The sequence below is a fragment of the Pseudomyrmex gracilis genome, unplaced genomic scaffold, assembly GCF_002006095.1.
Source record: "Pseudomyrmex gracilis isolate BER0280 unplaced genomic scaffold, ASM200609v1 scaffold_87, whole genome shotgun sequence".
NCBI classification, from domain to species: domain Eukaryota; kingdom Metazoa; phylum Arthropoda; class Insecta; order Hymenoptera; family Formicidae; genus Pseudomyrmex; species Pseudomyrmex gracilis.
In genome coordinates this window covers 635,678-644,438 of record NW_018020671.1, presented here as the reverse complement: position 1 = coordinate 644,438, position 8,761 = coordinate 635,678, and the positions used below count along the sequence as shown (strand labels likewise).

General features: G+C 33.6%; 3 protein-coding genes across 5 annotated transcripts; 2 read left to right on the top strand and 1 right to left on the bottom strand.

Annotated features, from left to right (window-relative positions):
- The first annotated feature begins 1,211 nt into the window (after positions 1 to 1,211).
- On the top strand, positions 1,212 to 2,489 carry LOC109855351 (intraflagellar transport protein 20 homolog). The gene is made up of 3 exons (XM_020429523.1): positions 1,212 to 1,391; positions 1,885 to 2,039; positions 2,115 to 2,489. The coding sequence occupies exons 1-3, from the start codon at positions 1,268 to 1,270 to the stop codon at positions 2,226 to 2,228; spliced, it is 393 nt and encodes a 130-aa protein (XP_020285112.1). The 5' UTR covers positions 1,212 to 1,267; the 3' UTR covers positions 2,229 to 2,489.
- A 181-nt stretch (positions 2,490 to 2,670) lies between these two features.
- LOC109855350 (trafficking protein particle complex subunit 3) lies at positions 2,671 to 3,868 on the top strand. The gene is made up of 2 exons (XM_020429522.1): positions 2,671 to 2,894; positions 3,150 to 3,868. Exons 1-2 carry the CDS (start codon positions 2,856 to 2,858, stop codon positions 3,645 to 3,647), a joined length of 537 nt encoding a protein of 178 aa, XP_020285111.1. The 5' UTR covers positions 2,671 to 2,855; the 3' UTR covers positions 3,648 to 3,868.
- Positions 3,869 to 5,793: 1,925 nt separating this feature from the next.
- On the bottom strand, positions 5,794 to 8,727 carry LOC109855329 (lysM and putative peptidoglycan-binding domain-containing protein 2). Of its 3 annotated transcripts, XM_020429474.1 has the most exons (5): positions 8,455 to 8,725; positions 7,966 to 8,354; positions 7,638 to 7,787; positions 7,446 to 7,573; positions 5,794 to 6,990 (listed from the first exon to the last, which is right to left on the bottom strand). In XM_020429474.1, the coding sequence occupies exons 2-5, from the start codon at positions 8,140 to 8,142 to the stop codon at positions 6,762 to 6,764; spliced, it is 684 nt and encodes a 227-aa protein (XP_020285063.1). In that variant the 5' UTR covers positions 8,143 to 8,354; positions 8,455 to 8,725; the 3' UTR covers positions 5,794 to 6,761. The 3 variants fall into 3 exon arrangements, with proteins under 3 accessions (XP_020285063.1, XP_020285062.1, XP_020285064.1); XM_020429473.1 differs by having other exon boundaries at positions 7,966 to 8,725; XM_020429475.1 differs by having other exon boundaries at positions 6,755 to 6,990; positions 7,450 to 7,573; positions 7,966 to 8,727.
- Positions 8,728 to 8,761: the final 34 nt, after the last annotated feature.

Genomic DNA, 8,761 nt, shown 5'->3' with positions numbered 1-8,761 from the left:
TTTCAATGAAACTTCCAAAAAAAGTTTCATTAAAAAAGTCGCACTCAATGCGTACTAGTACAGACTATCGAATTTGCTGTATAAGTATACCTATACTGGCACGCACGTGCGACGGTTTAAATATGGCGGTACCTCCCACCACTCGTTCTTTAGTTCACTACTTCCGGGGACCTAGCCCAGGCGGCGCTGAAAACAGCGTTCCCCTTCTCACAAGAGGCGAGTTTGAATCCCCTGGACAGCCCGATGCACGCTTATTAGCGGATCTTTGTTAATTAAAATCTCAGTAACTATTGCGAATCTAGCAAAATGGTATAGGACTTTTAACCTCAGTTTTATTCCTTCTACCTGCCTACGAGAGATGTTAAACCAATTCTGGGACACCCTGTATATATGTAGTATTTTTAAGAAAATAAAATAAAATTTATAAAGCACAGAGCAGCAAATGATGATGTAAAGAAGATTATGTTTACTACACTCAACGAATTTCTGATGTTGCTAGCTAAAATAATATTCTTTTCTTGACTATCACATCTTTTTTTGTATATCACATTTATGTTGTACGAAAAGTTGCAATGATTTTTCTTATCCTTTTCTGTTTTCCTTTCTCATCTTCTCATCGCGAGATCGGTCATTTTAAATTTCAAAAAAAAATCAAATTTACGCTCTCGAATATACTCACACACTTAAAGAAAGTGACCATTTAAACTCGTGCACATAGCACAGAATAGAACCGCACGCTGTGGACATAGCGCACCGACATGTCGCTCGTGGACTGGTTGCGTAGTTCCAATGTGTACCACCCGTGGACATGCGCTAGTTTACGGGGCGGAAAAGTGATTACACATTATAGGTCTGTTCGTTTTGCCTGAACTGGTCGCTCTGGGTCAGAGTTTATCCTTCTTTTTCCAACGTAGAGTAAAGAGGATGGGCTCTGACCTGGAGCGACCTGGAGCGGCCAGTTCGGGTAAAACGAACAGACATTATGTCTGTTCGTTTTACCTGAACTGGCCGCTTTAGGTCAGAGTTCATCCTTCTTTTTCCAACGTAGAGTAAAGAAGATAAACTCTGACCTAGAGCGGCCAGTTCAAGTAAAACGAACAGACATATTCTCTTATGGACCTGGCTGCTCTCAGGCTTCTCTCTGGTATCACTGACCGATCGAGCCAATCAAAATCGAGTTCGAACAGAATCGTTGAACTGACGTTTATTTTGAATGAAGTGACTCTCGAGTTTCTTTTCTACCCGAGATTTAAGAGGACGCGAGAAAATGGCCGACTCATTGGCAAAGTATGGCATTTACATCGATGATTTGAGCAAAATACGCGTTTTAGAACCGGAAGCGGCTAATCAAACAAACAAACTGAAAGAGGAATGTCAAAATTTTGTGTCGAGTAAGTGACGCCAGCGAGCAACCTAACATTTACTTGAATTTTATTTACATGACACTACTCCATAGCACTCGCTTGTTGCGCGTTGCTGCTCACTTACGTACGTCACCGTTGTTTGTTCACTTGAACCTCGCAAAAAACAGCACATGCATTCCCGAGTAGCGCTTATTACAAACTTTATGATTGCGTTATAATATATTAAAAAATTGAGTGACACGTACCAAATCAAATCAAGTATTTAAAATTGTGTAAAGAATAAAAATTCAAAGATGCAACATATAGCAATTACGTTTTTTTTTTTTACTGAGTACTTACCGATTATTAAATTCTTAAATTTTTACTGACTTAAGTTTTAACTTAAATATTCTTACTTTATAATAAATAATTTCTAATATCGAAGACATCTTGTTTGAGTTATTTCTGCTCGCACACGCATATGTGCGTGCGCTCGCGCGTGTGTACGTACGTCGGTAATTAAATGACATTTATTTTGCAGAGATTACTGAATTTGAGAAAAATTCCGATGAATTTATTAAAATATTGGATAATATGGCAACGGAAGTAGAAAAAGAAAAGATGAAGACAATCGGTGCACGAAATTTATTACGTTCCGTTTCGAAACAGAGAGAGGCGCAAAAACAACAAATGCAGGTTTTTTAAATTACTTTTGCGAGAAAACTGATTGTGACATATATTAGTAGTGCATTCTCGTGTGTTTTCTTACAGGCGTTGATTTTGGAAAAATCTATGGAGCTGGAAAGACTGAGAGTGCAATATGACTCGCTAAAAAAGATTGAACTGGAACAACTAGAAACCATCGAACATTTATCAGTGAATTAAACTATATACAGCATGTTCTAATTTTTCATCGAAGCAAAGAAACATTGCAGGCTCTTGTTCCAAAAATTAGATTAAATTAACAGTATTATTACGTGTTAATAGATAATAGTAGGAAATTAAATAGCATTGAAATTAAATTGGTCAATTAGGATAAAATGTACTAAATTTGAGATTTGTTCTTCCCTTGAGATTGATTTTCTAATATAAAGTTGAATCTTAAAATTCGTCGTCTGATAAGGGAGTTTGAGGTTAGTATTAAGGCCTATATCTACATAAGACGCGAGTCGCAGATAGCAGGTCTCACAGAATTGACCAATCACGTTGGTCAAATCAGACCAACATGATTGGTCAATTTCTTGAGATTTCTATTCAATAACCAATCATATCTGTATGTGTCGTGATACGACACATATGGCTTTTTGACATTTATTTTAAGAGATACACAAACATACACGTATGGGATCGACATTGTGAAGTTAAAAAAATTAAACTCTTTAGTTACTTTTTCGATTGTTGTGCTGAATCTTATATTCTGTAAATACAAATAAATGAGACTGAAATATTCAAAATAAACAATTACTAATTATCAAGTCGATGTCATAAGTGCCAGATTCGTCAACTGTCATCATGTCACGAACAGGAACGAAACTTGATACGAAAAAAGTGGCAAGTGTCGCATTATTTTTTATGAATGAGTACAATACAATACAATATTGTTTCAATATTAACAGATGTCATATCCGATTCTGCAAATACGTAAATAGTACATTTAAAGAACAGAAAACAAAATAATCGCAAGGTTATGATCATCTGTTTTTTTTTTTTACTCTAAAAAGCTATTTAAGGAAAAAATTCTTTGAAAAAGAACATAACATTAATGTGTAGCAGTACAAAATAACGTTAGGTTTTTGTTTTTCACAGAACTCTGAACTATTTACCCTAACATACGGTGCACTTGTAGCCCAGTTGCTCAAGGAGTATGAAAATGTAGAAGATGTTAACAAGCAATTAGAGAGAATGGGATACAACATGGGAATTCGATTGATAGAAGACTTCCTGGCGCGAACCGGTTCTGGTCGATGTTACGATTTTAAAGATACAGCAGAAAAGATACAAAGTGGCTTCAAGATATTTCTTGGCATAACACCATCAATAACAAATTGGAGTCCGGCTGGGGATGAATTTTCTCTATGTTTCGAAACAAATCCATTAACAGAATTTGTAGAATTGCCTGATAACTGTTCAAACTTGAAGTATTGTAACATACTGACTGGTGTACTTAGAGGTGCCTGTGAAATGGTACAAATGGAAATTGCATGTTGGTTTGTGCAGGATCAACTTAAAAATGACAATGTGACAGAGTTACGTGTCAAATTTGTTAAGAGACTGGAGGACGCAATACCAGCAGGCGAAGATTAAAATGTGCATATTGTCCAGAATACATATAAACATTGTATGATATATCTGTGTCCTTTCATATATATCGGTTTAATAATTTACGCAATGAAAAAGATATATTGTGTATAGTAATTAGTTATGTAGTGTTTTATTATTTGCATTCCGCAGAATTTTGTTCAAAAATAATATAATTTTTTATTTTTTGCGTAGCTTCTTATCGTTGTAACAATAAAAAACCTTTAGCTGTTGCTGTGGTTTTATTACCCTAATAATAATCGATACTATTCCACATACATTTAAAGCTTAACAATAAGTAAATAAGTCAGACTAAGATAAACAAGAGCAAGTATTTTAATATAAGTCTCAGCAACAAAAGGATACTGAGCGAGATATAAATTTTCCTGAATCCTTTACTGTTGCTAGAAGATACTGTGTACGGAATACAGCTGAAGCACGATCGACATTTACGCCCACCGGAACTGAGGTCCAGTCGTGCTTGGCACGCATATCAATGCATGTGAAAGGTTATGTTCGCATAAACTAAAATACTAGCGTATGGACCGATATTTCCAACTCTCGAGCCACTAAAAAATCAAATCAGTCAAAGTAGAAATATCTGATATACAGACGTCACGGAAGCCCGAGAGTCATTAAAAAAACGCGGACAAGATAAGATACAAATAGTGTTTTTATGAGTGCATAGTGTAGAAAAAAAAAAAATAGGTATTTATATAAAACTTCAAAAAAAAAAAACGTATATATGCAATATATATACATATTGTAGGGCAAGATTGTGAATAAAAAAATTTGTATAACAATTTGCAAGCTTTTATTTTACAATATATTTAATGATACAATAACTATAGCAATCTCTCGTGTCATGGAAGTGAGATGTAGACATTGCTGCAAATCCCTTTTTAAGGGTACTAGTATTTTGTTTAATGCACATAACGAAGTAAAACAATCTCCATCGGATACGGGATGCGAGGTTGAGTCTGATTGCTGTTCGTATGTAACTCCGGAAAATGCACCAGATTGGATTATGAATAGTATAAATCAAGTATGTATCTTGTTTTTTTTTTTTTTTTAATCAAAACTTACAAAGAAATCTTTTATACACGTAATGTAAAACACAACCAATATAAATTATTTTTAAAGGAATCTTGGATAAAGGGAAAACTACATTGTCCGCATTGCAACAGTCGCTTAGGGTCTTTTAATTTTATAAACGAATTGAAATGTCATTGTAACAGATATCTGCGACCTCCTATACGAATAGTTAATTCTAAGATAGATATACTATGTAAAGAATAAATAATATATTGTGTAAATAATTTATAACATATGTATATTTATACTAAGAATATGTTCAGATATGTGTGTACATCCTTATATACTTTTCATTACTTTAAATCAAATTAAATAAAATTTTGCTTTCACTTTAACTCTCACTTTATATTACATACAGAACAATAGTTACTGGTCAATAACCAATGAATTTTGCATATACTTTATATAGTTTCTTTTACATTTATATCTTTAAGAAAAAAAAATCAAACATTCTTTCTTAGTACTTCTTAGTAACTATAATACAATAACATGAGGACGCATCAAAGAGTATTATTTTCTGTTATAACATCTTTATATTTTTGTCATGTAACATTCTTATATTTGACCTCACAGTAATGATGTATTAATTATATATAGATAACATTGTTAACTAGTGCTGTTATTAATGGTATGTACAGTGTGTAAGACATAAATGTTTTACCAGATTATGTACAAAGCCTGGAAATATATTTGATATACATTGATATATCACAAGGTATATACATTTTTTTATCTATGTAGAAGTGCTTATATATCACAAATTATGTATAATTTGCTATTTTGTAGTTACATTAATTATATATAATTTGCTATTTTTACTTATTTTTACAAATTACATATAATTTGCTTTTTTATAGTTACATCATTTTGCAACATTATATATAATTTGTTATTTTTTATAGTTACATCACTTTGCAACATTATGTAACACATATAAGTTTTAACAGTTTAATCCATTTTTCTCTTGTTCTTTTTATTTTTTTTTTATTCTATGATACTTTCTTTATTATAATTTTGTCTGATAATGTAATTTTTTACTAACTTGTGGAAATTTATATAAATTACTTAAAATAAATGTTGAAAGTATGTTTCAATAAATTTTCGCCACTGCTTGTGTAAAAAATTTATAATCTGCATAACAATAGTAAGCGAACTGATTTATGATACTTAATATTTTAATAATGTGAGCTGCTGAATTTTCTCTATTATTTATTTATATGTTATTTTCACTTTTTTCTTTAGTAAACAATAACATTCATACGTGCATTTATAATAAAAACGGTATCATGTTTTATGTAAATGTAATCAACTGTAATCACTGTGCAAAAGATATCAAACTTTTATAAGAAAATTAAAAAAAATAAAATAAAATTATATATCATTGTTATAACACCGGTTATAACGTAACATGTGTCTTCAAAACTTGCACATAAGAATAGTTTTATATTGCATTTGCATTACAATGCATCACATATAATTTTAAACTATCTATTTTCCACTTTACAATAATTACTTTGTCTAGAAGTTGCTTTTAATTGGTTCAGCAACAACAAAAAACAAAAACAAAGAACTTAAAAAACCAATTAATTTTTACGAGAAGTGGTTAACAAGGCAGAAAAAACCAGAGCATAGAGAGAACTCTTACATAATGCAGAGACTTGTATCCAAGGCACATATGGTCCACTAAGCAACATTATGTAAAACAGCTCAGCACTATGTTCGAGCAGTATAAAAGTTAGTTGATCCATTCTTTAAAATATTATTCTGAGAGAAGATCGTTAAGTTACAACGATGGTGCACTTATGTAATAATGAAATGTTAGACCAATTATAATGATACGATCGATACTTCGACGGCGATAAGGTAACATAGATGCGATTTTAATGAAATTCACACGTGGATCAACTAACACCGGACGCGAGAAACAACCTATTTGCATCAGTAATATCCAGTTCAACGAAAGTTTTTTTTTTTTTTTTTAATAACAAAGTTGATAGAGTTTTACAGCCCAATAAAACTTGAACGCTACAACTGGAACATTTCGTCTTGCTGCTGCTCAAGTCTTTGTAAGGAAGTTTTCACTTTTCTTCCTTGCGTCATAACTACAGCAGTCGGAAAGTTATGCATATCACTAGAGGACGCAGGTCTGACAGAGTCAGAAGACGACGAATAGATATTTGACATGGTAGAAAATGAATTTCGTAATTTAGCAGATCCACGTCGTCGTTGCACATTGCTATCATCAGTACAGAATCTATAATAGGATAATTTTATTTTTAGTAAGATAGATAATTGTGATGTTATTTAATGTTTCTTTCAGCATACTGTATCAAAATTTATAAGATAAAGGGTTACTTTATATGAAAGATTGCAAAAATGTCTATAATTTTGTATATTATCTCTTTATATATCTCAGTATAATTTTACATAATAAATTTACATAAACTGATATTTGATGCCCTCGCGGTGTATTATATTAATATTCGAAGATGATTTTCGGATTTGAACCGAAAATTTATACATCAAATGCTGGTTTGTGAACAGTATCAGGTTGTTCTTGAAACACTGATTAAAGTAAATTGAAATGTTCATAAAACGTAGATATAAAAATGACACGTGGCTCAAACCAGAAATTCATCTTTATGAATATTTTAAGATCACATAAAGTTTATAAAAGTATTTTTATATAGAAAACAGAAAATAACTTACTCACTGTTCCCTTGAGCACGTTTGACTTCTCGCTTTACATTAGCTATTGAGGTATCCATTTTAGCTAAGAAATCATTAACTGAACTTTCGTCGTCAATAGACAAGGATATCGAAGATGGACTAGATATCTGCGAACGAGTATGGTGGGTTACTGAATGTTTCTTTCAATAACTTCTCATAGATTCTACTTACATTTGGAGATATATCATGTTCGTCACTAGCTGCCGATTCATCGTTACATGTAGAAGCAGGACTGTCCGCGCCAACGGGAATAAGCAAGTGTTCTCGTAAAAATAAACTATCTGATGCCCATAATCTATTAATTCTTCTTATTTGTTCTGTCTATAAAAAGCAAGAAAAATACATCAAATCGACGTGCGTGTCATAATGTGATCGTTTTAAAGAAGACGATGTGATTAAAACAACAGCATTTTTGCACATCAAAGTATACACAAACAGAAATTGCACAAATATTGAAATAAAACAAGACAAAAGTAATAGTTTACGCGAAAGTTTTTACCGTGACTCCGTATTTCAGAGCAATCCCTTGGAGAGTGTCCGTAGGACAAACCGTGTGCTTCGCCAAGCTCTCAGTCCGTGTCATGTGCTTAGCCGTGCTCCCGTATTTTTTTAGTGCCCTACCAGTATCTCGGATACATCTACGCTCCTCCATCTCCCTGGCACCATTCCGTTCCATCGTTTTAGGCCTTCAAGTAGCGAAGATGCTCATAAAACAGAACGGGACACACATCACACAAAAAAAGGTCGGCACGTTCGCGTCTCGGACCGTGACTCAGATCAATCCACATTCCACTTGCATAAAATTTCACATAACCTGTCCGGGAGATTTTTCACCAGGACTCGGTTAAAAAACGTACTGTCAGCCTTCGATGAAGCGAGCGAACGCGGCTGGCGAAAAATTCACATTGTTTAACTAATTTCTTCTCGCGCCCTCTTAGACTTCTCATGTACGCATGCATCTGAGATGACTTAAGAATTTAACACTTACGCACACTTACACACGACGCGCTTAACAATCAGCACCAACAAGCGATTTTGCGTGATAAGGGAGCGCTTTCTTTATCCGAAGCGGCGTGCGCGAGCGTGCCAGAGCGCGTAGTGAAATCTTGTCATTCGCTCGGAAAATTGAAACTTTTCTTCATTTCTGATCCTCGTCGGATTGGTCACGCGGAATGTCACGAGGTCAGTGATGCCTCGCGTCAACGCTATGGCCGATCTTGTCCAAATGCGAGCCCAACCAAATGACAACTCCGTATCCGAATGAAATAAAAAAGATCAAATGTGTCTCGCACGCA